At 44.7% G+C, this 27,414-nt stretch overlaps 1 protein-coding gene across 1 annotated transcript; it reads right to left on the bottom strand.

The window, feature by feature from the left end:
• Window positions 1-7,477: 7,477 nt before the first annotated feature.
• LOC124716870 (serine/threonine-protein phosphatase 6 regulatory ankyrin repeat subunit A-like) lies at window positions 7,478-22,727 on the bottom strand. Its single transcript, XM_047243423.1, has 2 exons — window positions 22,680-22,727; window positions 7,478-12,211 (listed from the first exon to the last, which is right to left on the bottom strand). The coding sequence occupies exons 1-2, from the start codon at window positions 22,725-22,727 to the stop codon at window positions 7,478-7,480; spliced, it is 4,782 nt and encodes a 1,593-aa protein (XP_047099379.1).
• Window positions 22,728-27,414: the final 4,687 nt, after the last annotated feature.

Consider the following 27,414-nt stretch of genomic DNA (forward strand, 5'->3'; position numbering starts at 1 on the left):
ATTGTTGAGCAACCTTTTTCTTAATATCCTCATGATTGTAATCAATTTTACAATTCAAACTGTCTAGATCCTCTTTCAACTTATTGCAACCAGCCTTGAAGGTATCGTCCATTACCTCCAATCGTTTATTAAAATTAGTTTGGCTGGCCATAATCTCATACTTTAATTCAGCATTATTGGATTCTAATTTATTGTCCATTGCCTCAAACCGTTTATTAAAATTTGTTTGACTGGCCACCATTTCAGACTTTAATTCAGCTGTCATTTGTGCATTACTGGCAGCTATTGCTTGTAATATAACATTTAGATCAACAGCCCCAGCATCTTTGGGTTGCTCACTGGCTGGCTTTTTATCGCACTCAGGTGACAAAAAACTAGCTCCAATACCCGAATCATCAAAATTAAATGAAACTTCTGATTGATTAGTCATCTCTAACTTCTCCTTCTTAAACTCTACCATCTCTGATGACTGTTTCATTTTTAATTCATCAGAGAAACTATCATCCAATAAATTTACAATTTCTACTTTCCGCTTTACTACAGGGGTCTCTATTATTGAATCATTGCCCCTTCGCACACTACTGTCAGGAGACAATACTTCATATTTCACTTTAACATTACTACTTTCCTGCATATTTACACTTGAACCGTTGTCTGGATTTACAGTTCCCTCAACAGACATAGGTTCTAATTTAAGTTTAAACTCAGTTTCTTTTGGCGGTTCCATCGCCGACAGTCTTTTAGTGCAGGTTAGTAAAAGTTTTAACAGCTTTTCACTTAACTTAGTTCCTTCTGCACGACGTATGGCGTTGCCGGCTCGGCGTACCAGGATTCCTGATGCGACGTGGCACGTTGAACTGCAGACCGCTCTCCGACGGCTGTTGTGTGTTTGCGTGGCCCGCAATTGCAGGCTCTGCGCCGGCTGCTCCAGCGGACGACTGCGGTGAGGCGAAACTGGCTTCTCGCGATGCCGGCAGCACCGCTAGACTCAGTGCCAGCTCCGTCAATCCAGAGGCGTTGTTAATCCAATTGCGTCGTCCACATAAACACGTAACACATTCACTGTTCTATACTCAGTTGCGTGTCGCATTTCACTCGCGAATCCGAATAGTTAAAAATCACTTTCACTTAGTTGATTTCCCGGCCGATGCACCATATGTGGGGCGGCGGATTAGTTTGTGTCATAATCTACTGTATAAATGATTGCATGTAGAATCAGTTTCTGGCTTTTAGAATGTTGTTAATGCTGTCTTTCGCCGTTCTCAACACTGGCTCTCTATTTACTTTTTGGCACCCAGAAAGTGATTTAATAAAACATGGAGCCAGTAATTGGAGATCCTAGTGCCCACTTCATTTGAGATACAATTATAGCTGCAGCTTATAGCTCTGAGGAATTAGGAGATTGTCCGGGATTTCTAATCAAAAACGGTTTTCCAAAATAGTTGAGTATATTCTGAAATTCACTGATAAAAAAAAAGAAAACACAAGTATCCCTACAACCTAACTAACAGAGCAGTTCAGAGTCTAATGCGCTGATGCAACTATAAATGTGCGAATTAAATGTTAAAAAGAATGCTCGCCATAATTTGATGAAAATATTTCATCAAACGCCACGCTAAATATTTGGTAGAATGTCTGTCCCGCGACGGCACGTGAAAATACGACAATACGCAAACTGAAGCTAGATAATGAAAATCATCCCAGAATTAACACTTCACATAAAATGTTTTCATGGTTCCGCGTATCTCTAGTAACTTAATACGGCACCCGAGGCTGTTTGTAGCAGTGACACTGATGCGATGCGGCTCCCGACACAGATGGCGTGTCATTCAGCGTCTGGAGAGAACTGGGGCCTTCCTTCCTCGCGCAGCGTTCTTATATATATATAGCCGCGGTGCGGACGGCTAAGGGAACGCCTGATCAAATCGGTTCTCTCGCCTAGCCGCTGGGCTAGTAACGCACCACTTCAAGTTACATAATAATTTATAGCTTCTTTTGCTGATGGCCGAAGAAGCTCTTAATTTAAACGTGCATTCAGCACGCAGGTAAGTATTGATAATAAAATTTTGACGTGGTTAAGTTAAATATTTTGGGCGAGAGAATTAATTAAATTACACTGCACGCAGTAGATGAGCTCTGAACTGGCCCTTTTGAGATCCGCTATCGCTATAATTTTATAGGTATTCAAAAGAAACTTTTCACATCTTCATAGTCATAGCGGACCTCCAACCTATTTAAATCTAAACATCCTAGCCTTATTTATTAACCTACTTAATCTATCTTGCTTCCTTCAGTTTTGAGATGAAAACCACAAAATCATGAATTTCCACTAAAATCTTAATTTGTGAAATCCAAAGTACTGTTTTTATTAAATCATTATGAAAGATGAATCTAAATATAAATTTTGAAGTCTCTAGCTCTTTTCTGTTGCGCCAATGATTTTTTTAGAAAAACGTCCAAATTTTGAAAATGGCTGAAGTTATCGAACTGATATTTAACACACATTAATTTAGTATTATTCCTGACATGTTAGAAAAGTTTTAGGTCATTTGCTTGATTTTTAAGGTATTGCGCAACATTTATGACGTCAGAGCTAGTTACAGCAGACTGGCTGGCACCCAATGGAAACTGATGTGAATTTACTACAGCGTGAGTAGGCTGCTTCCCTACAACGCGGTTTAATTTTTCACTGTCATTAAGGTCGATAAGTGAGGGGGAGGTTACAACACCCCAGACCATAAGGCCTGCGAAGGGGCCAGCGTGTGTCTTGGACGAATGCACTCTGCGAGACAGGGCCCACCAGGTCCACGTCGTACTCACAGGCGACCGTCACTTCCGTGCAGCCAGAATCTGCTTTCATCGCTGAAGACGACAGAGCGCCATTGCAAGTGGTCCTCTGACGTCAGCAGTGGAGTGGCGTGAGTGGAAGACTGTCCAGAGCTGTGTGTGCGTGTGCTCCCACTGCTAATAGCCGGTTAGCAACAGTTCATGTAGACACGCTAGTGCTGACATGCCCTGTTATCTGTGCTGCGGTAGACGTACGGTCTGCCACTGCTGGCCTCACAATACCACGCTCCTGGCGGGCGTCCTTGCTGCGTGGACGACCAGAACCTCGTATATGGGTTTGAGGATGTTCACGTGACCACTGTCAACAGCATCATTGCACTACTGACGCTTCACGTCCAAGTTGTGTAGGAATTCTCAGCAACCACCTTCCCAACACTCGGAAGGCAACAGTTGCGTTGGGTTGGGTTGTTTGGGGAAGGAGACCAGACAGCGAGGTCATCGGTCTCATCGGATTAGGGAAGGACGGGGAAGGAAGTCGGCCGTGCCCTTTGAAAGGAACCATCCCGGCATTTGCCTGGAGCGATTGAGGGAAATCACGGAAAACCTAAATCAGGATGGTCGGACGCGAAGGCAACAGTGTGACCCGTTGTAAGTAGGCTGTATGAAAATCACTGACTGTGCTGTGTCTAGTCTGTGAGCGGTTGGTATTGTCGGAATATTCGCTATTGTAGTGTTGGGCGGTTGGATATGAGCAGCGCGTAGTGTTGCGCAGATGGAGGTGAGGCGTCAGCAGTGGGGGATGTGGGGAGAGAGATGGCAGAATTTTAAGAGTGGACGATCTGGACGTCTGTCCGTCAGAGAAAGGAAATTTGGATGTCATGAATTTATATATATATATATATATATATATATATATATATATATATATATACACACACACACACACACACACACACATATATATATATATATATATATATATATATATATATATATATATATATATATATATATATATACAGTGGTGTTACAAAAAGGTACGGCCAAACTTTCAGGAAACATTCCTCACACACAAAGAAAGAAAATATGTTATGTGGACATGTGTCTGGAAACCCTTACTTTCCATGTTAGAGCTCATTTTATTACTTCTCTTCAAATCACATTAATCATGGAATGGAAACGCACAGCAACAGAACCTACCAGCGTGAATTCAAGCACTTTGTTACAGGAAATGTTCAAAATGTCCTCTGTTAGCGAGGATACATGCATCCACCCTCCGTCGTATAGAATTCCTGATGCGCTGATGTAGCCCTGGAGAATGGCGTATTGTATCACAGCCGTCCACAATACGAGCACGAAGAGTCTCTACATTTGGTACCGGGCTTGCGTAGACAAGAGCTTTCAAATGCACCCATAAATGAAAGTCAAGAGGGTTGAGGTCAGCAGAGCGTGGAGGCCGTGGAATTGGCCCGCCTCTACCAATCCATCGGCCACCGAATCTGTTGTTGAGAAGCGTACGAACACTTCGACTGAAATGTGCAGGAGCTCCATCGTGCATGAACCACATGTTGTGTCGTACTTGTAAAGGCACATGTTCTAGCAGCACAGGTAGAGTATCCCGTATGAAATCGTGATAACGTGCTCCATTGAGCGTAGGTGGAAGAAAATGGGGCCCATTCAAGACATCACCAACAATGCCTGCCCAAACGTTCACAGAAAATCTGTGTTGATGACGTGATTCCACAATTACGTGCGGATTCTCGTGAGCCCACACATGTTGATTGTGAAAATTTACAATTTGATCACGTTGGAATGAAGCCTCATACGTAAAGAGAACATTTGCACTGAAATGAGGATTGACACATTGTTGGATGAACCATTCGCAGAAGTGTACCCGTGGAGGCCAATCAGCTGCTGATAGTGCCTGCACACGCTGTACATGGTACGGAAACAACTGGTTCTCCAGTAGCACTCTCCATACAGTGACGTGGTCAACGTTACGTTGTACAGCAACAACTTCTCTGACGCTGACATTAGGGTTATCGTCAACTGCACGAAGAATTGCCTCGTCCATTGCAGGTGTCCTCGTCGTTCTAGGTCTTCCCTAGTCGCGAGTCATAGGCTGGAATGTTCCGTGATCCCTAAGACGCCGATCAATTGCTTCGAACGTCTTCCTGTCGGGACACCTCCGTTCTGGAAATCTGTCTCGATACATACGTACCGCGCCACGGCTATTGCCCCGTGCTAATCCATACATCAAATGGGCATCTGCCAACCCCGCATTTGTAAACATTGCACTGATTGCAAAACCACGTTCGTGATGAACACTAACCTGTTGATGCTACGTATTGATGTGCTTGATGCTAGTACTGTAGAGCAATGAGTCGCATGTCAACACAAGCACCGAAGTCAACATTACCTTCCTTCAATTGGGCCACTTGGCGGTGAATCGAGGAAGTACAGTACATACTGACGAAACTAAAATGAGCTCTAACATGGAAATTAAGCGTTTCCGGACACATGTCCACATTACATTTTTTATTTATTTGTGTGTGAGGAATGTTTCCTGAAAGTTTGGCCATACGTTTTTGTAACACCCTGTATGTATATGATGACTTTTGAACATTAGTAAGATAAATACATTGTTTGTTTTCTATCAAAATCTTTCATTTGCTAACTATCAGTAGTTAGTGCCTTCAGCAGTTAGAATCTTTTATTCAGCTGGCAGTATTGGTGCACGCTGTATTGCAGCAGTTTGAGTAACGAAGATTTTTGTGGGGTGAGTGATTCACGAAAGGTATAGGTTAGTGTTGGTCAGGGCCATTCTTTTGTAGGGATTATTGAAAGTCAGATTGCGTCGTGCTAAAAAATGTTGCGTGTCAGATTAGTGATGATCAGGAGAAGTAAAGAGGGAAATGTCTGAGTACGTCCTGTTTTGCTCAGCTGTTCGAATTTCAAATAACGTAAGAGGTTTACCAGCACAGTCATTCTTAATTTTCCTAAGGGGACGTTGCACCGTTTCAAACTCGCTCAGTTGGCTGTCGGAAGCACGGGTGCCTGTCTGTGGCACGATTGCCTGCTTGCTTCACACGTCTGCACCAAGCTGGGCCTTCTGGCTGTGGGAGTTCTCTAATAGAGCAGACTCAGCTCTGGTAGCTCTGCCAGGGCGCTATATGCTGCCGGGCGGCGTTGAACCCACTATCAGTAGATGTACTAAACCCCTAGTGCAATATGCCGTCATGGGATCGAAATCGAAATCATCTTACCAGATGTGTTAATTTTTTTCGGCAGTGTAGAAAATATCTGTTAATACTTAGAAAAGTTGTTGACACGAGTATTATTTAAATTCGGGGTCTAATCATCAAGGAAGGGCTTCAATGGGGTATGACATTCAAGAATGGACCTCTGGACTCTCTTTTGGGCCGAGGTGAACCCAGTGTCAAAGCTTGAGGCGGCATTGGACGTTCTTTGTGAGATGTCTCCTGTGAGGCGACCAATCGTTCTACCAGTGCGCCTGTGTCGGCTACTTTGAGAACAAATGTGTTGCTGTATACTTTGAAAGCGTCTCGCGTTGGGAGATATATCTTCCATTGTATCGGGACATCATTGGGCTGCGATTGTAGAGGAGAGTGCGAGCAATGCGTCGTTGGAAAAGGGAGTGGGCGGCAAAAGGGCGGTTTGTCGTTTAAAGACACAGAGGAGAGTGCGTAAGTTGATTTTTTTAATACATATATGTGAACTGTGCAGAGAGACGAATGGAGGAACAGTTAACCTAAATCTTAAGTCTTTTCTTTCGTGTATACTTTATGCTCGAAGTAAATTGCAGTGACATATCAAGACGAAAATAATTTGTGAGTGACATGGCTGAAAACCTACAGGAAAGTGCGTGTGGTCACGAAATATTAACGAATGCAGTCAGTTCTAGTGCAAAGAGTAAACCAAATGGTCGCATGTCTTCCCAGTTGCGCTTCTTTCACTTTCCATTTCTCTGTCAGTGACATCACTTTCTTTTCCCCTATCTGCACTGGCTGTGTTTCATAATTTCCTCTCCCAGCCAGGGATCAGAGATTAATTCTGCCTTCCTGTGGTTTGTGTGTACTGTCGTGCTTTTCACGGCTAATTTCTTGATGTTGTATTCTGTATCATATGTAACTAACAATGTGCTTACCGTAACATGCAGGCTCTTTTAGGTAGTCAGAGACGTATTTCTCTGTAACTTACAAAATAAAAAGTTAAAGGAATATTTTTGTAGACAGGTAAAGGTAAAGAACGTTATTACAGAATATAAACATAGTTTATTTAGTTATTTGTGGGAGTACAGCAACGAGCTACAATTTTTTTAACACAACATTATATTTTCTCTGTCAGGCACTTTATGTATTTAAACCAACTGTGTACAAATGAGTTTACATCAAAGCTTTTAAAATTTTATTTACTGAATTTGAAACGTTCAGAGTTTTCGGTTGGACTGTACAAGCTTACCATAAGCTGCGTTGAGGTTGATGTTCTGGTAGGAGAAGGGTGTTCAAACGAGTGCTGATTTCCCTGAATGCACAGCTCAGTGCGTCTTTTAAACGACCTTTAGACGAGAAGTAAATTTTGAACACCTCACTCACATGAACTTTGCGTCGCCGGAACATTGACCTCAACAGCAGACGTAGCTGGGCAGTAGAGTGGTCTATGGCCAGCTTCATTTGCTTGCTCTGTGTCTGACCCAGGCTGCATACAGTAACATTATGACACACACTTTATTCCTCCCGAAGGCTGCGTAGTGGAGTGGTGTGCAACTTAGCGAGTCCTGGGCAAGTGCATCTGCACCAGCGTCCAGCAGTAGCTTCACAATCTCAGTCTTGCCACTGGATGCTGCATAGTGCAGTGGTGTTGCACCGTCGCTGTCCCTCTTGTCGACATCAGCTCCTTTCTTCACCAGTAGCCTGACACATTCTGCATCCCCCTCTCCTGATGCTGCATGCAGTGGTGTCCTACGTAGCGAGTCCTGGGCAAGTGCATCTGCACCAGCGTCCAGCAGTAGCTTTACAATCTCAGTCTTGCCACTGGATGCAGCATAGTGTAGTGGTGTTACGCCGTTGCTGTCCCTCTTGTCGACATCAGCTCCTTTCTTCACCAGTAGCCTGACACATTCTGCATCCCCCTCTCCTGATGCTGCATGCAGTGGTGTCCTACGTAGCGACTCCTGGGCAAGTGCATCTGCACCAGCGTCCAGCAGTAGCTTCACAATCTCAGTCTTGCCACTGGATGCTGCATAGTGTAGTGGTGTTACGCCGTTGCTGTCCCTCTTGTCGACATCAGCTCCTTTCTTCACCAGTAGCCTGACACATTCTGCATCCCCCTCTCCTGATGCTGCATGCAGTGGTGTCCTACGTAGCGAGTCCTGGGCAAGTGCATCTGCACCAGCGTCCAGCAGTAGCTTCACAATCTCAGTCTTGCCACTGGATGCTGCATAGTGTAGTGGTGTTACGCCGTTGCTGTCCCTCTTGTCGACATCAGCTCCTTTCTTCACCAGTAGTCTGACACATTCTGCATCCCCCTCTCCTGATGCTGCATGCAGTGGTGTCCTGCGTAGCGAGTCCTGGGCAAGTGCATCTGCACCAGCGTCCAGCAGTAGCTTCACAATCTCAGTCTTGCCACTGCATGCTGCATAGTGCAGTGGTGTTAGGCCGTTGCTGTCCCTCTTGTCGACATCAGCTCCTTTCTTCACCAGTAGCCTGACACATTCTGCATCCCCCTCTCCTGATGCTGCATGCAGTGGTGTCCTGCTAAGCGAGTCCTGGGCAAGTGCATCTGCACCAGCGTCCAGCAGTAGCTTCACAATCTCAGTCTTGCCACTGCATGCTGCATAGTGCAGTGGTGTTAGGCCGTTGCTGTCCCTCTTGTCGACATCAGCTCCTTTCTTCACCAGTAGCCTGACACATTCTGCATCCCCCTCTCCTGATGCTGCATGCAGTGGTGTCCTACGTAGCGAGTCCTGGGCAAGTGCATCTGCACCAGCGTCCAGCAGTAGCTTCACAATCTCAGTCTTGCCACTGCATGCTGCATAGTGCAGCGGCGTTAGGCCGTTGCTGTCCCTCTTGTCGACATCAGCTCCTTTCTTCACCAGTAGCCTGACACATTCTGCATCCCCCTCTCCTGATGCTGCATGCAGTGCTGTCCTGCGTAGCGAGTCCTGGGCAAGTGCATCTGCACCAGCGTCCAGCAGTAGCATCACAATGTCAGTCTTGCCACTGGATGCTGCATAGTGTAGTGGTGTTACGCCGTTGCTGTCCCTCTTGTCGACATCAGCTCCTTTCTTCACCAGTAGCCTGACACATTCTGCATCCCCCTCTCCTGATGCTGCATGCAGTGGTGTCCTGCGTAGCGAGTCCTGGGCAAGTGCATCTGCACCAGCGTCCAGCAGTAGCTTCACAATCTCAGTCTCGCCACTGGATGCTGCATAGTGTAGTGGTGTTACGCCGTTGCTGTCCCTCTTGTCGACATCAGCTCCTTTCTTCACCAGTAGCCTGACACATTCTGCATCCCCCTCTCCTGATACTGCATGCAGTGGTGTCCTACGTAGCGAGTCCTGGGCAAGTGCATCTGCACCAGCGTCCAGCAGTAGCTTCACAATCTCAGTCTTGCCACTGGATGCTGCATAGTGTAGTGGTGTTACGCCGTTGCTGTCCCTCTTGGCGACATCAGCTCCTTTCTTCACCAGTAGCCTGACACATTCTGCATCCCCCTCTCCTGATGCTGCATGCAGTGGTGTCCTACGTAGCGAGTCCTGGGCAAGTGCATCTGCACCAGCGTCCAGCAGTAGCTTCACAATCTCAGTCTTGCCACTGCATGCTGCATAGTGCAGTGGTGTTAGGCCGTTGCTGTCCCTCTTGTCGACATCAGCTCCTTTCTTCACCAGTAGTCTGACACATTCTGCATCCCCCTCTCCTGATGCTGCATGCAGTGGTGTCCTACGTAGCGAGTCCTGGGCAAGTGCATCTGCACCAGCGTCCAGCAGTAGCTTCACAATCTCAGTCTTGCCACTGCATGCTGCATAGTGCAGTGGTGATAGGCCGTTGCTGTCCCTCTTGTCGACATCAGCTCCTTTCTTCACCAGTAGCCTGACACATTCTGCATCCCCCTCTCCTGATGCTGCATGCAGTGGTGTCCTGCGTAGCGAGTCCTGGGCAAGTGCATCTGCATCAGCGTCCAGCAGTAGCTTCACAATCTCAGTCTTGCCACTGGATGCTGCATAGTGTAGTGGTGTTACGCCGTTGCTGTCCCTCTTGTCGACATCAGCTCCTTTCTTCACCAGTAGTCTGACACATTCTGCATCCCCCTCTCCTGATGCTGGATGCAGTGGTGTCCTACGTAGCGAGTCCTGGGCAAGTGCATCTGCACCAGCGTCCAGCAGTAGCTTCACAATCTCAGTCTTGCCACTGGATGCTGCATAGTGTAGTGGTGTTACGCCGTTGCTGTCCCTCTTGTCGACATCAGCTCCTTTCTTCACCAGTAGCCTGACACACTCTGCATCCCCCCCTCCTGATGCTGCATGCAGTGGTGTCCTGCGTAGCGAGTCCTGGGCAAGTGCATCTGCACCAGCGTCCAGCAGTAGCTTCACAATCTCAGTCTTGCCACTGGATGCTGCATAGTGTAGTGGTGTTACGCCGTTGCTGTCCCTCTTGTCGACATCAGCTCCTTTCTTCACCAGTAGTTTGACACATTCTGCATCCCCCTCTCCTGATGCTGCATGCAGTGGTGTCCTGCGTAGCGAGTCCTGGGCAAGTGCATCTGCACCAGCGTCCAGCAGTAGCTTCACAATCTCAGTCTTGCCACTGGATGCTGCATAGTGTAGTGGTGTTACGCCGTTGCTGTCCCTCTTGTCGACATCAGCTCCTTTCTTCACCAGTAGCCTGACACATTCTGCATCCCCCTCTCCTGATGCTGCACGCAGTGGTGTCCTACTTAGAGAGTCCTGGGCAAGTGCATCTGCACCAGCGTCCAGCAGTAGCTTCACAATCTCAGTCTTGCCACTGTATGCTGCATAGTGTAGTGGTGTTACACCGTGGCTGTCCCTCTTGTCCACATTAGCTACTTTCTTCACCAGTAGCCTGACACATTCTGCATTCCCCTTGTGTGATGCTACATGCAGTGATGTCCTACTTAGCGAGTCCTGGGCAAGTGCATCTGCACCAGCGTCCAGCAGTAGCTCCACAATCTCAGTCTTCCCACTGTATGCTGCACAGTGTAGTGGTGTTACACCGTGGCTGTCCCTCTTGTCCACATTAGCTGCTTTCTTCACCAGTAGCCTGACACATTCTGCATTCCCCTTGTGTGATGCTACATGCAGTGGTGTCCTACTTAGCGAGTCCTGGGCAAGTGCATCTGCACCAGCGTCCAGCAGTAGCTTCACAATCTCAGTCTCGCCACTGGATGCTGCATAGTATAGTGGTGTGCAACCATTGCTGTCCCTCTCGTCTACGTCAGCTCCTTCTTCCACCAGTACCCTCACGCAGGTTGGTCTGCGGTATGCTGCTGCAATGGCCAGCGGAGTCAAACCGAAATCACCCTTCTCCCGGATATTCGCACCAGCTTTCAGGAGGTGCCTCACACTGTCTGGGTTGAATCCACGCGGGGCCAAGTGCAACGCAGTTGATCCACCAGCAGTTCCCGCCGTCAGATTGGCCTCCACCTGCAGCAGCAGCCTCACGCAGTCGACGTTGCCATTCGATGCTGCCACGTGCAGAGGTGTGCCCAGGGTGTCACTCAGTGGGCTGCTGCGAGCCCCTGCACGTAACAGGTGCTCCACACTTTCAACATCGCCATTCTTTGCAGCGTAGTGCAGTGCTGTGGCGCCTTTCAGGTCTCTAACCTCCAGGTTTTTGGCTGAATTGGCCAGTAGCCTGACGCATTCCGCAGCCCTTGCATATGCTGCACAATGCAGCGGACTCTTCCGTTCCGAGTCCTGCGCAAGCGCGTCTGCGCCGGCCCGCAGCAGTTGTTTCACACACTGTGCCCTGCGCATCTCTGCTGCGCAGTGCAGGGGAGTCCGACCTGACTTGTCTTTCACATTGAAGTCAGCACCAGCAGAGAGTAGAGACTCTAAGCAGTCGACATTCCCAGCAGCTGCTGCCACATGTGTAGCTGTCACACCACTACTGACCTGTACATTGAGGTCAACCCCAGCCTGGATCAGCAGTCGTACACATTCTGCATCACCTGTTACTACTGCGCCGCACAACATCGCCGCACCAAGTGTACCGCGCAGCGTGGTACCGTCACCGGCTGTTGTCAGCTGCTGCACTATACTGTCAGTCACATATTCAGGAAGCATCTCTCTCCACTGGTCTAGCTCAACCTCCAGTGCTGTAGATCCATCACTTACTGTCTTTTTGACTATGTCTAGTGTCTTAAACGCAGAGAGCTTCACCACCTGTAAATTGTATTGAGCTCTTAGACTGAATACAATGACATCAACGATTAATTTAGACACATTTTATCACCTTCTGATCATCAAAGAATGTCGACTGCTTCTCTAACAGATACGTAATTGTTCTTACTTGTGTAAACTGCAGGGCGTTTCACAATGAACATACCAGTTTTAAGGCGTTGTAGCATTTCTTACGTTCAACTTACAATTGTAAATACACTACTGCCCATTAAAACTGCTACACCACGAAGATGACGTGCTACAGACGCGAAATTTAACCGACAGGAAGAAGATGCTGTGATATGCAAATTGTTAGCTTTCCAGAGCATTCGCACAAGGCTGGCACCGGTGGCGACACCTACAACGTGCTGACATGAGGAAAGTTTCCAACCGATTTCTCATACACAAACAGGAGTTGACCGGCGTTGCCTGGTGAAACGTTGTTGCGGTGCCTCGTGTAAGGAGGAGAAATGCGTACCATCACGTTTCCGACTTTGATAAAGGTCGGATTGCGGTTTATCGTATCGCGACATTGCTGCTCGCGTTGGTCGAGTTCCAATGACGGTTAGCAGAATATGGAATCGGTGGGTTCAGGAGGGTAATACGGAACGCCGTGCTGGATCGTAACGGCCTCGTATCACTAGCAGTCGAGATGACAGGCATCTTATCCGCATGGCTGTAGCGATCCTGCAGCCACATTTCAATCGCTGAGTCAACACTTGGGGACGTTTGCAAGACAACAACAATCAGCACGAACAGTTCGACGACGTTTGCAGCAGCATGGGCTATCAGCTTGAAGACCACAGCTTGCGGTTACCCTTGATGCTGCATCGCAGACAGGAGCGCCTGCGATGGTGTACTCAACGACGAACCTGGGTGCACAAATGGCAAAACGTCATTTTTTCGGATGAATTCAGGTTCTGTTTACAGCATCATGATGGTCGCATCCGTGTTTGGCGACATCACGATGAACGCACATTGGAAGCGTGTATTCGTCATCGCCATACTGGGGTATCACCCGGCGTGATGGTATGGGGTGCCATTGGTTACACGTCTCGGTCACCTCTTGTTCGCATTGACGGCACTTTGTTCAGTGTGTTACGGCCCGCGGCTCTACCCTTCATTCGATACCTGCGAAAACCTACATTTCAGCAGGATAATGCACGACGGCATGTTGCAGGTCCTGTACGGGCCTTTCTGGATACTGAAAATGTTCGACTGCTGCCCTGGCCAGCACATCCTCCAGATCTCTCACCAATTGGAAAACCAATTGAAATTGAAAATTGGTCAGTGGTGGCCGAGCAACTGGCCCGTCACAATAAGCCAGTCACTACTCTTGATTAACTGTGGTATCGTGTTGAAGCTGTACCTGTACACGCCATCCAAGCTCTGTTTGACTCAATGCCCAGGCGTATCAAGGCCGTTATTACGGCCAGAGGTGGTTGTTCTGGGTACTGATTTCTCAGGATCTACGCACCCAAATTGCGTGATAATGTAATGAAATGTCAGTTCTAGTATAAATTTGTCCAATGAATACCTGTTTATCATCTGAATTTCTTCTTGGTGCAGCAATTTTAATGGCCAGTAGTGTAATACACAAATTGAAAGAGCAACTGAAACAGTTTTGTTTGTATACCGGTGCACAATGGGAAGAGTATGGAATGACAAAATAGTGACTGAAAAACGTGTTGAACGAGTGCGAGTCGTTCACACTTAGCCCTTGGGGGCTGAATGTTAAAGGGGCTTTCTTTTTCGGTGATTAAACTGTAACTGATGTTTCTTACCCTGATGTGCTACAGCTGTGGCCTGTGCCTCAATGGGAAGAAGTTAATCAACATATCTTCATTTGGGAGCAAGATGGTGTGCTGCCTTGTAAGGTGTCAGGCAAATCCAACACCTTCCATGAAAACCCTGACATGATAGCAAATCCGGCAGTATGACACATAGCTCCGAATAAATCCTGACGTTAAATTATCCAAAGTAATACGATCAACGAGTGAGCAACTGGAATACCACAGACTAACACAAGAAGGCCTAAATGCGTGTCATACCTTCCCACCGTGAAACAGACGCAGTTCCGAGGGGAGAAACGAGAACAGAAGCCGAAAGCAGAATCGTGTAAGCTAGAAGGTCCTACGATAAGGGACACCCACATCTCCCGCCAACCGCCAAGACCACCCCCCAGCCCACGTTAAAAGATAGAACCCTCCAGAAGGACAGTATAGATCTTACAATAACAATAAAAGGGCCACACCAGCTGTACGTTTGAGCGTGAGACTATACGCGTCTCTGTTACGTTGCAAACTTTAAAAACATTGCCCCACCACGAAAAGTATAACGTTTCTCATTGGATAGAATTTTTGTAGGCGGAGTTTAAAGTTAACATTGACCTGATTGGTCAGTTGAAAACACAGCCAGATACCTTTTTCTTAAACCCACTTCAGTAAATTGTAGTAAAGAGAAGTTCGAGAGAGTTGTTACCGAGACAGCGAGATGTGTGGAGCTGCGCCCTGACACTGACTAACCAACAGCAAGGTAATGAACGCACGCGATGCCGCATAAGAGCGCGTAAGGCTTCACTCAGAACTGCAGAAGTCTCATCTGTTACACCCCCTTTTTGCGTAATACTAGTGTCGATCGTCAATTAAAGCTCATGGTGTTCACATTTGCCACTTGAAGTTAAAATCTGATATGCGATGATTTTTCTGTTATATAATTACTGAGAAGCCACATCAGCCACTGTAATTTACTACAAGTTAAATAAGTAATTAAAGATAATTGAGGGAGACTGTAGACCAATTTTGATAGTGTTCTCTTTTATGAAACTTAATTTAAACCTAGATTATAGATGTGATATGGCATACATCCTTCGATTCATTGTAGAACTTGGAAACCCATGCAGGGAATATTCGTTCACATTTTTGTTGAACGCAGTTGGTTTTTATCATCCTGTATTAAAATATTTCCTTTCATCAATAGCGCTATTTATAAACAATGTTTTGTGAGTAGAATAAAAATTCCAATGGTAAACTTAACTGCTTTCTCGACGTTATTTTACCAGCTAACTAAAAATAGTTACAGGATGTGCAGTGGAACTGACGCTGAAATCATTAAGTATTTGATTGTATCATCGCTAGTCTCACTGAACTCTTCTGAACTCTACATGTCATGTGTGGTCTGGCGTCTCCTTACCAGCAACAGGTCCCAGGTTCAAACTAGTCAGTTCCTTAAAAAACACGCTCAGAGCGTCGTTGCGCGAAAGTGGTAGGAAGACACGACTTAGAACAAACAGACACCATGCAGAATGTTAGAGCCTCTCTGGCGTAACTTAGTACGCGGGTGGTTAAACGGCGCCGTACCCGACGGGTGGATTGGGCGCAGGGGTCGGTTGACACAGCATTTTATGCATGACCTCCACGGTCACGCACGATCTGACGCGATCATGTGTATGTTCCTCCGATACCAGCTGATCTATCCGGCTTTAGAAACTGTATTATTGCAAAGGTTACTCCTGACAGATTGATCAAGGTTTCGGAACAATTCGCCTATCGACCCGATGTGTGATCTGTAAGAAAAACTGTTTGCGTTTCTCCTTCATTTGGTGCATTATTTACGATTGTAAGGTGAATGTAATATCTGCCACAGTGCCTTATAACCTGTACATTCATTTTGAAACACCCTGTATTTCATAAACATTTTGGAGCATTGTGCTACACAAGTTGCCTAAACATCATGAACAAATCTTTGTTTCCCAGGAAACATACACTATTTACATTAACAGAAAAGAAACATCAGACAATACGAATATCCTAACAAGATCGTGTTTACAGAGCAACACCTCTCAGCCGCATGTAATGTATTTTATTATCGGACCAGCCCATAATCTGGTTGTAAACATAAACGCCAGATTAGGTCGCTTTAATGAAATGATCTATAGCAGATGTAAACTAGATGTTTCATTCCCCGATTATAGGCTACGTCCGAACGTCGGTCGGATAATGAAACTATTTAAACGCAACTGGGAGATTTAACTGTGCAGATCTTGTAACACTACCCGCTCTACTAAATTAGCAATATGCCGTCAGTCTTACTTCTCTGAAAGGAATTTTGATTTGACCGCTATCGTGCGTCATGGAGAGACATTCGGACTATGTTTCGTTTCTCGAAAGAATTCTAATGGGAGGAAGCAGAGGTAGAACAAACGGGACTCGAACCACGGTTCTGCCAGAAACAAGGTTTGCTTTGTGCAAACTACAAAAGACAACGGCCGACACCCTAATTAGGAAAAATTGTAATCAAATAGTAGCACTGTTAGTAAAGTATGTTAACTACTAGAAATGACTTTACTTGGTACTGATATTCTGTTTTGCACATAGGGTTCGAGCCAGTAGCACATTGTAGCAAGCATTGTACCGGTGGTGTGGTATGCACAACACAGAACGAATACAGAAACGTTTCAACAACAACTGGCTCTGAGTAACACTTACTATCTGTATATTAAAGCACAGAGGTTAATGATCATCATAGGCAATTAATTGCTGATGGTGGAGTACCGCTAACTGGGACATGAGAATTTTTTATCAGTTTAATTATTGACAGACACTGGGATTGGAACAGTCTTCAGATAGTCATATTACGTGTACCGATCACCATTTCGTTTATCAGGAAGCTTTCACTTACTTATACTAGCTGGCGCACAAATGAAACACGAGGCACCAGAATCAACTATAGATAGAACAGTTGCAGCCAGTTACTTATTGAAGCACACAAATGTTATAAAATTGATAACAGCACTTCATTATATTGTTATTGTAGTATGGATTGCAACACTGGCTCAACAACTAACCTTGCGGCCCAAAACATTACTGTATCAGAAATTCATTCCAAAGCTGAAAATTTCAGTTAAAACACATTATGAAAATCACGTTTAGCTGCAAATACATAAAATATAAACATTCTTAGAATTTGGCATATAGTAATTCCATGAAAACGTCTTGATCGCTAAAAACTGTATTTATGATGCGTTTCGAGTAATCATCATCGGATAACTCTGGTAAATTTACACAAAAGAAAAATAAGGAAAGCTTATGCATGTAGATGAAGATGAAATGGGAGATATGATACTGCATGAAGAGTTTGACAGAGCACTGAAAGACCTGAGTCGAAACAAGGCCCCCGGAGTAGACAGCATTCCATTGGAACTACTGACGGCCATGGGAGAGCCAGTCCTGACAAAACTCTACCATCTGGTGAGCAAGATGTATGAAACAGGCTAAATACCCTCAGACTTCAAGAAGAATATAATAATTCCAATCCCAAAGAAAGCAGGTGTTGACAGATGTGAAAATTACCGAACTATCAGTTTAATAAGTCACAGCTGCAAAATACTAACGCGAATTCTTTACAGACGAATGGAATAACTGGTAGAAGCCGACCTCGGGGAAGATCAGTTTGGATTATGTAGAAATGTTGGAACACGTGAGGCAATACTGACCCTAAGACTTATCTTAGAAGCTAGATTAAGGAAGGGCAAACCTAAATTTCTAGCATTTGTAGACTTAGAGAAAGCTTTTGACAATGTTGACTGGAATACTCTCTTTTAAATTCTAAAGGTGTCAGGGGTAATATACACGGAGCGAAAAGCTATTTACAATTTGTACAGAAACCAGATGGCAGTTATAAGAGTCGAGGGACATGAAAGGGAAGCAGTGGTTGGTAAGGGAGTGAGACAGGGTTGTGGTCTCTCCCTGAGGATATAAGATGAACATCAACAAAAGCAAAACGAGGACAATGGAATGTAGTCGAATTAAGTCGGTTGATGCTGAGGGAATTAGAATAGGAAATGACACACTTAAAGTAGTAAAGGAGTTTTGCTATTTGGGGAGCAAAATAACTGATGATGGTCGAAGTACAGAGGATATAAATTGTAGACTGGCAATGGCAAGGAAAGCGTTTCTGAAGAAGAGAAATTTGTTAACATCGAGTATAGATTTAAGTGTCAGGAAGTCATTTCTGAAAGTATTCATGTGGAGTGTAGCCATGCATGGAAGTGAAACATGGACGATAAATAGTGTGGACAAGAAGAGAACAGAAGCTTTTGAAATGTGGTGCTACAGAAGAATGCTGAAGATTAGATGGGTAGATCACATAACTAATGAGGAAGTATTGAATAGGATTGGTGAGAAGTTTGTGGCACATCTTCATTAGAAGAAGGGATCGGTTGGTAGGACATGTTCTAAGGCATCAAGGGATCACCAGTTTAGTATTGGAGGGAAGCGTGGAGGGTAAAAATCGTAGAGAGAGACCAAGAGATGAATACACTAAGCAGATTCAGAAGGATGTAGGATGCAGTAGGTACTGGGAGATGAAGAAGCTTGCACAGGATAGAGTAGCATGGAGAGCTGCATCAAACCAGTCTCAGGACTGAAGACCACAACAACAACAACATGCATAAATATTAAAAGGAAAATGTAACATTAGGAACGGAAGTAGATACTGGTTACAGGCACTTACAATAGGCTTAGGAAAGCTCATACAAGTGAGAAATAGAATACTTCTACGAGGCTTCCCAAGCACATTGTGTGTCCTTGTAATTGGTATGTACTTTCGTTCCTGATGTTACACTGGTCTTGTAATATTTATGTATAAACTTTTCTAATTTCCTTTTGTGTAAATTTTGCCACAGTAATAACGATGATGATTACTCGAAACGCGTCATAAATAAAGTTTCTAGCGATCAAGACGTTTCCATGGAATTACTACTGGTACGTGTCAAGTCTGTATGGCCGCATGCCTTTCAAATGGATGACCTCGTCAGTCAAATGGAGAACATTGTTACAAAGCTGTACAGGAACTATTCCTTATGCTCGCCCTTCAAGTTTACTAGTCAGTAACTACTCCGAATTATCACAGTTTTGTGAATGTAACTTTAATACTGTTCTGAAATTTCAATAAAATTAACACTTAAGCAAAGCACCTTAGATCTTTTCTTCGTAATTGTTCTTTGGTGAAACACTGAGTAACGTCATATAAAGAAACGCGTGGAGTACTTCAGAAAAAAAAAGCTCACTAATAGTAAAGAAATATATTACTCTACGTGAACTATTTCTCATCATGAAGGAAAGCAATTACTTTTCAGTTCAGTAAAACAGGATACTCAGAAACACTGCAGCCCTATCTAGGTAAATGACTAAGGATATAGGTGTTCAACACAGAGTTAAAATAACACAAACTTGTAATGGAAAAAGAAACCGCGTAACTCGTACATGCAATTATACAATTCTGACTTGATTAGTTAAGACCCAGGCGGTAGTTGTGGATATCTTCTGTGGCTACTAAAAAAGGCGGCGAAATCGTTATGGCTATGGTGTAAAACAAGTTTTGAAATTTTCTTCTTACCGTCTGATTTTCGTACTTCGGATCTAACCTATTTACCCCATGAATGATAAGTCAAAATTCTCTCACATCGGAGGCTATATCAAATAACCTTTCTGCTCTTCTTGCCTATTTCAGCGCACAAGATGTGAACACTTTACCCTGTCGATGAACCTGTTCTACAAGAACAGTTTGAACATTCCAAGACTTCAACGGAACATAACTTTTGAAATTATATACATGCATTGATTATGGTGATATAAATTATTAACAAAACGTTTACATAGATGTTGTATCAAAGAATAATTGTAATACAGAGGTCACACTAACATTAGCACACAAAGTTACTAACATTAGCACAGGGTGTCCCACTCAAACCTCCCTGATTTCAAAGACCCAGGAACGAACATAAAACACAGTAGATACGACAATGAAGACAATGAAAAATGCACCACATTGTAGAGCATCTCAAACAATTTATTTATTTATCATCAACACACCTCTACATGTGAACCATTTGTAGCACGAAGAATATCGAGTCTATATTCAATTTCTTGCCAAGTTCTTTGTAACATTTCCTCTGTTATTGTTGCAATCGCATTAGTGATACGATGTCGCAACATAGGAATATCGTCTACTTTGGTCGCATACACGCGTCCATCACGAATCACCACATGAAGAAATCAAGTGGCGTAATGTTGGGTGAACATGGTGGCCAGGTAATGGGTCCTCCGCGTCCGTTCCAACGACTGAGGAATTTCCTATCCAGGAACTTGCGAACAGCCGTTGGCCAATGCGGCGGAGCTCCAGCTTGTTAAAATGTGATGTCGAGTTGCAAGTCTTGTATCTGAGGGTATACAAACTGTTCCAACATGTCCAGATACACTGACCAATTCACTGCTTGTTCCGCAAAGAAGAAAGGTCCAACAATCGTGTCGTGTCGTGTCGTGTCGTGTTTAGTTTAGGGCTATCTCGAACATGTTCAATGACAACGTGCGGATTTTGCGAACCCCAAACCCGAACATTATGCCTATTAACCCTCCCTCTTAACTGAAAGGTTGCCTCATCTGAGTAGAAACATCTTTCCAGGAAGCTGGCAACAATATCAATACGCTGCAGCATATTCGCAGCAAATTGTTGTCGGCGTGGTTTGTCGTTCGGTGTCAGATGTTGCAGAATTTGAACTTTGCGAGCACGCATACGAAGACGCTGGTGAGGTACACGATGCAATGTTGATCGAGGTGCATCAAGTTGCCTAGATGCTTGACGAATTGACTTACATGTGCTTATGAGAAACGTTTGTCTGATGTCCTCCATTGTCTCTTGTGAAACTACGTAGCGTGCACAGCCAGAATGAGATGCACGAACCAGTTGCGTAACGAGTCTGCCTGCCAACGCTCCACTTGGCTCAAAGTAATAGCGAATATCATCACAAGCGCTCTGGAAACTGGCTGCTTATTATCTTTTTATCGTAGTGGCTCATGGAAAGGTATCAGTTGTTTCCAAATATATTTTGCTAATGGAAACAGAAATAAATTTAGCTGTCGCCTAAAACATAACATTTTTTCAATGCCCGTGGTTGTAATATAATTTAGTTATATTTCTGTAACTCGTTCACCTAAACCTAACTGCAGGTGCTGCAGTGAAACACAATGGCGTTTATCATTAGTAAAAGTACAGGGTGGGGCAAATAAAAATGGCCCAGAGAACAGAGTTCCACAGTATAAAGAAACAGAGAGGAGGAAAGGAAATGCAGGGCTGACTACAGCAGATGTTGAAAGTAACCATCATTCATGTATTGGCACTTTTGAGCCCCTTCAGCAAGTTGCTGAAGGCAGATCGAAGCTGGACTGCTGGAATTGCTGCGGTCTCACCCGAAACGTTCTGCTGCAGTTCTGGAAGACAGTCAGGCTTGTTTCGATATGCCTTACACTTGAGGTCTCGCGACACAAAGTAATCGGCACATTGACAGATCATGTGGCCTGGGGGGGCCAGCTAGAGCCGCGACTAGACTAACCCCTGCTAACAACTCTGTCAGGCGTGAAGCCTGTGTAAATGCGCTCCAAGGTTCGGGCGGCTGTGTGGGCAGTTGCTCCGTCCTGTTGGAAGTAACTGCAGCTCTTTCGCTCCTCCATTAGTGCCGCCGCAAATGGTTTCAAAATGTTGGCGATGTAAGTGTGCGTCTGATGGAAGAAGATGGGACCAACAATGCGGCGTGCAGAAACTGCACACCAAACCCCAGCCTTCCGATGATGCAATGGTGCCTCGTGGAAGTCAATCGGATTCCCGCTGCCAACAACCTGTAATTCTGTGAGTTGACATAACCACCCAGGTGAAACCGGGCTTCATAAGACATAAAGAACAGATCCACGTCCAAATCATTCATTATCATCTCACTGAACAGCCACTCACAAAACCGGCGCTCCTGAGGGCCACCTGCTGCTTTTGGTACTTGGACAACAGACACTGGGTAGGAATGCGTGTGCTGGTCCAGGTGGAGTATTCGTCCGCATGATCGAAGTGATATGCCGGTCTCTTGCGGAAGGCGTCGGATTGATTAGGTAGGACTCTGAAGCATTTTCAGCTGAACTGCAGCCACATTTTCTGGTGTGTGGGCGCGTTTCGGAATTCTTTTGACTTGTTCAAAACAGATCCAGTCTGACTCCATTTTCGGACTTAGCGTTGCGTGGCAACTCTTTACTAGCACTTTGACGCCGTCAAAATTCTCAGCACACAACTGACCCCACCGTTTCCACGACGCGGCCCGCACTACACTATGAATCGGTGTGAATCACGTGGCCGGTGCACACGTGGTGTGCGCGTCACAGGGTGTGGTTATATGCATACACTCACGTCCACTCGCAAGGGGCCTCTTTCATTTGCCCCATCCTGTATATAACAAAGTCTTCACCACTTTACTAAGATTGAAAGCGGGGCTATCTAGTTGCTCACGACAAATATCAGGCGTATTCACCAGTCAATAGTCACATCATGATAATTTTTTTTTTTTTGGCAAAGTGAATTTTTCGTTTAAAAGCCAGCATAAAGAATATCATTTAGTCTGGAACGAGAACATTTGCTGTTAGTTTGGACTTACCTGAGCATCAGCTTGAAGCCCGATTGCTATGTACTGCAATACAGACATGTCCACACACGCGATAGATACTCCAACCTGCGTAACAAAGATAACAACATAGTGAGGTCCTTTGGACACTGAACTCGGTTCAGTGAAATTAAAAAAAAAGAAGGGATTAGCTATTGAATTCGCACTGCCTCAGCAGCAGATTTCAACCACCACTTTGATGAAGAATTTTAAGAGAAGCAGGCGTCAAAGAGAAATTAAGTGAAGACATCTACGACCAACCAATATTGTCTGGGAATTATTTTTGTACATGTGAAACTCAAATATAACAGCTTTGCAAATGGTACGATACCAAATGTTCCCACTTACTTTTCATCTGGCGAAAGAAATGTGACCGCATATACGTATATAACGAGAAATATTGTAAAATATGCTAGCATGGTATTCGTCTCTGCTTTAAAGGTCATTACGTTTTTGAGGAATTCTACACGCGCAGTCCGTCACTCATGGACATCTGCCGACAACTTTGAACAAGATGAAACGCCCTGATAATAATAGCGCAAAAAGACAAGTGGGCCCTTGCTAAGCGACATTTCTACAGGCAACGACATCTCGCACGTGCATACACCCACACCTCCCACGGAGCCCAGCAAGTGATTCCACAAAAGGGATTCAATTTTCTGCTGGCACTGGACTCAACACAGTGCCGAAGAAAAGACCGCTTTAGCTCCAATTCCCTTTTTTATAGGCCTGTGGATGAAGGACTTACAGCAGACGAGGTCTCATCTTTTCAAAAAGTTAATAAAAGTCCTGTCGACAGAAGACGAAGTGTTCAAAAGCTAAATAAATTAGTAAAGCTCCTTTAGAATTCCTTTTGAGCTATATTTAATGCTCTTCGGAGAAGCCAGATAAACACGTGCAAGATGAGATGTCAGCTTGTCTCAAGTTACAGTATACAATGTGATGCCTGGCAGCCGGAAACCTCTGTGCTATCAGTTTAGTATGCTTATTGCATTCCCGAGACTACAATTCCAATATTTTCCGTGACATTTTCACTCCAATTTTCAATATACTGAAGATACATCAAACGCTAGGGCCTGTATTTCTTGTTGTTGTTGTGGTCTTCAGTCCTGAGACTGGTTTGATGCAGCTCCCCATGCTACTCTATCCTGTGCAAGCTTCTTCATCTCCCAGTACTTACAGCAAACTACATCCTTCTGAATTTGTTTAGTGTATTCATCTCTTGGTCTCCCTCTACGATTTTTACCCTCCACGCTGCCCTCCAGTACTAAATTGGTGATCCCTTGATGCCTCAGAACGTGTCCTACCAGCCGATCCCTTCTTCTTGTCAAGTTGTGCCACACACTTCTCTTCTCCCCAATCCTCTTCAATACCTCCTCATTAGTTACATGATCTACCCATCTAATCTTGATCATTCTTCTGCAGCACCACATTTCGAAAGCTTCTATTCTCTTCTTGTCCAAACTAGTTATCGTCCATGTTTCACTTCCATACATGGCTACGCTCCATACAAATACTTTCAGAAACGACTTCCTGACACTTAAATAAATAGTCGATGTTAACAAATTTCGCGTCTTCAGAAACGCTTTCCTTGCCATTGCCAGTCTACATTTTATATCCTCTCTACTTCGACCATCATCAGTTATTTTGCTCCCCAAATAGCAAAACTCCTTGAATACTTTAAGTGTCTCATTTCCTAATCTAATTCCCTCAGCATCACCCGACTTAATTCGACTACATTCCATTATCCTCGTTTTGCTTTTGTTGATGTTCATCTTATACCCTCCTTTCATGACACTGTCCATTCCGTTCAACTGCTCTTGCAAGTCCTTTGGTGTCTCCGACAGAATTACAATGTCATCGGCAAACCTCAAAGTTTTTATTTCTTCTCCATGGATTTTCATACCTACTCCGAACTTTTTTTTTTTGTTTCCTTTGCTGCTTGCTCAATATACAGATTGAATAACATCGGGGATAGGCTTCAACCCTGTCTCACTCCCTTCCCAACCCCTGCTTCCCTTTCGTGCCCCTCGGCTATTGTAACTGCCATCTGGTTTCTGTACAAATTGTAAATAGGCTTTCGCTCCCTGTATTTTATGCCAGACACCTTCAGAATTTGAAAGAGAGTATTCCAGTCAACATTGTCAAAAACTTTCTCTAAGTCTACAAATGCTAGAAACGTAGGTTTGCCTTTCCTTAATCTAGCTTCTAAGATAAGTCGTAGGGTCAGTATTGGCTCACGTGTTCCAACATTTCTACGGAATCCAAACTGATCTTCCCCGAGGTCGGCTTCTGCCAGTTTTTCCATTCGTCGGTAGAGAATACGCGTTAGTATTTTGCATCCGTGACTTATTAAACTGATTGTTCGGTAATTTTCACATCTGCCAGCACCTGCTTTCTTTGGGATCGGAATTATTATATTCTTCTTGAAGTCTGAGGGTATTTCTTAAGTTCTCCATTGCTTTTACTTTTAAAATTAGTCAGGGCTCTGACGGCATGGGACATTCCGTTTCGGAAATCGTTAGGAAACTCAATACTCCGAGATCCACAGCGTCAAGAGTGTGCCGAGAATACCAAACTTCAGGCTTTGCCTCTCACCACGGACAATACGGTGGCTGAGGTCCTTCACTTAACGACCGAGAGCGGCGGTATTCGCGTAGAGTTGTCAGTGCTGACAGACAAGGAATACTAGGGACGTACGGAGAAAGTATCCGTTTGAACGGTGTGGAGGAATTTGGCGTTAATGGGCTACCGCTGCAAATAACCGACGCTAGTGCTTTTGTTAATAGCACGACACTCCGTGCAGCGCCTCTCTTGACTTGGTAACCATATCGGTTGGACTGCAGACGACTGGAAAACGATGGCCTAGTGAAGAGTCCGACAGAGCACTGAAAGACCTAAGTCGAAGCAAGGCCCCAGGAGTAGACAACATTCCATTAGAACTACTGGCAGCCTTGGGAGAGCCAGCCCTGACAAAACTCTACCACCTGGTGAGCAAGATGTATGATCTCGGGGAAGATGAGTTTGGATTCCGTAGAAATATTGGAGCACGTGAGGCAATGCTGACCCTACGACTTATTTTAGAAGACAGATTAATGAAATGTAAACCTACGTTTCTAGCATTTTTAGACTTAGAGAAAGCTTTCGACAAGGTTGACTGGAACACTTTCTTTCAAATTCTAAAGATGGCAGGGGTAAAATACAGGGAGCGAAAGGCTATTTACAATTTGTACAGAAACCAGATGGCAGTTAAAAGAGTTGAGGGGCATGAAAGGGAAGCAGTGGTTGGGAAGGAAGTGAGACAGGGTTGCAGCCTATCCCCAGTGTTGTTCAATCTGTATGTTGAGCAAGCAGTAAAGGAAACAAAAGAAAAATTCGGTGTAGGTATTAAAATCCATGGAGAAGAAATAAAAACTTTGAGGTTCGCCGATGACATTGTAATTCTGTCAGAGACACCAAAGGACTTGCAAGACCAGTTGAACGGAATGGACAGTGTCTTGAAAGGAGGATATAAGATGAACATCAACAAAAGAAAAAGGAAGATAATGCAATGTAGTCGAATTCAGTCGTGTGATGCTGAGGGAATTAGATTACGAAATTAGACACTTAAAGTAGTAGGTGACTTTTGCTGTCTGAGGAGCAAAATAACTGATGATGGTCGAAGTAGGGAGGATATAAAATGTAGACAGGCAATGGTAAGGAAAGCGTTTCTGAAGAAGAGAAATTTGTTAACATCGAGTATAGATTTAAATGTCAGGAAGTCGTTTCTGAAAGTATTTGTATGGACAAGAAGAGAATAGAAGCTGTGCTGCAGAAGAGTGCTGAAGTTTTGATGGGCAGATCATGTAACTAATGAGGAGGTACTGAATAGAATACGTGAGAAGAGGATTTGGTGGCACAACTTGACTAGAAGATGGGATCGGTTGGTAGGACATGTTCTGAGGCATCAAGGGATCACCAATTTAGTATTGGAGGCAGCAGGAGGGTAAATATCGTAGAGGGAGACCAACAGATGAATACACTAAGCAGATTCAGAAAGATGTAGGTTCCAGTAGGTACTGGGAGATGAAGAAGCTTGCACAGGATAGAGTAGCAACAACTGTCAGTTCAGTCGCGATTTCAGTTGGTAAGAGGTAATGGTAGAGTTGGAGTGTGGCGGAGACACAATGAAGCCATGTACCCAAGCTATAAACAAGGCACTGTGCAGCTGTTGTTTGCTCCATAATGGTGTTGGCTGAGTTTGCATGGAATGGACCAGCTCCTCTGGTCCAACTGAAACTATCATTTACTGGAAATGCTTGTGTTCAGCTACCAGCAGACCACTTGTGGCCCTTTATGTACTCCGTGTTCTCAGACAACGACGTCATTTCACCAGGCCACAATTGACCACGAACGGTTAGAAGAACATTCCGAACAATTCGACTGAATGATTTGGCATCCCTCATCGCCCAACATGGAAACGCATCGATTATTTTTGGGACACAGTGGAGAGGTGAGTTCGTGCACTACATCCTGCCACAGCAACGCTTTCGAAGTTATAGATGCCTATAGAGGCAGCGGGGCCTTAGTATTTCTGTAGGGGACTTCCAAGGACTTGTTGAGTCCATTTCACATCGAGTTGCAGCACTGTGCCAGGCAGAAAGATGTCGGAAAAGATATTAGCAGGCATCCCGTGACATTTGTCATGTCAGTGTAAATACAATACATTTCTAGACAGGTGCATTAGAAT

Source organism: Schistocerca piceifrons, chromosome 9 (assembly GCF_021461385.2).
Source record: "Schistocerca piceifrons isolate TAMUIC-IGC-003096 chromosome 9, iqSchPice1.1, whole genome shotgun sequence".
NCBI classification, from domain to species: Eukaryota; Metazoa; Arthropoda; class Insecta; order Orthoptera; family Acrididae; genus Schistocerca; species Schistocerca piceifrons.

What these genes read in the sequence shown, in the direction of transcription:
- LOC124716870 (XM_047243423.1), bottom strand. Translation starts at nt 22,727, where the DNA reads ATGTCTGTATTGCAGTACATAGCAATCGGGCTTCAAGCTGATGCTCAG. An exon ending in GGCTTCAAGCTGATGCTCAG is followed by an intron (nt 12,212 to 22,679) that starts GTAAGTCCAAAC and finishes TACAATTTACAG; the next exon opens with GTGGTGAAGCTCTCTGCGTT.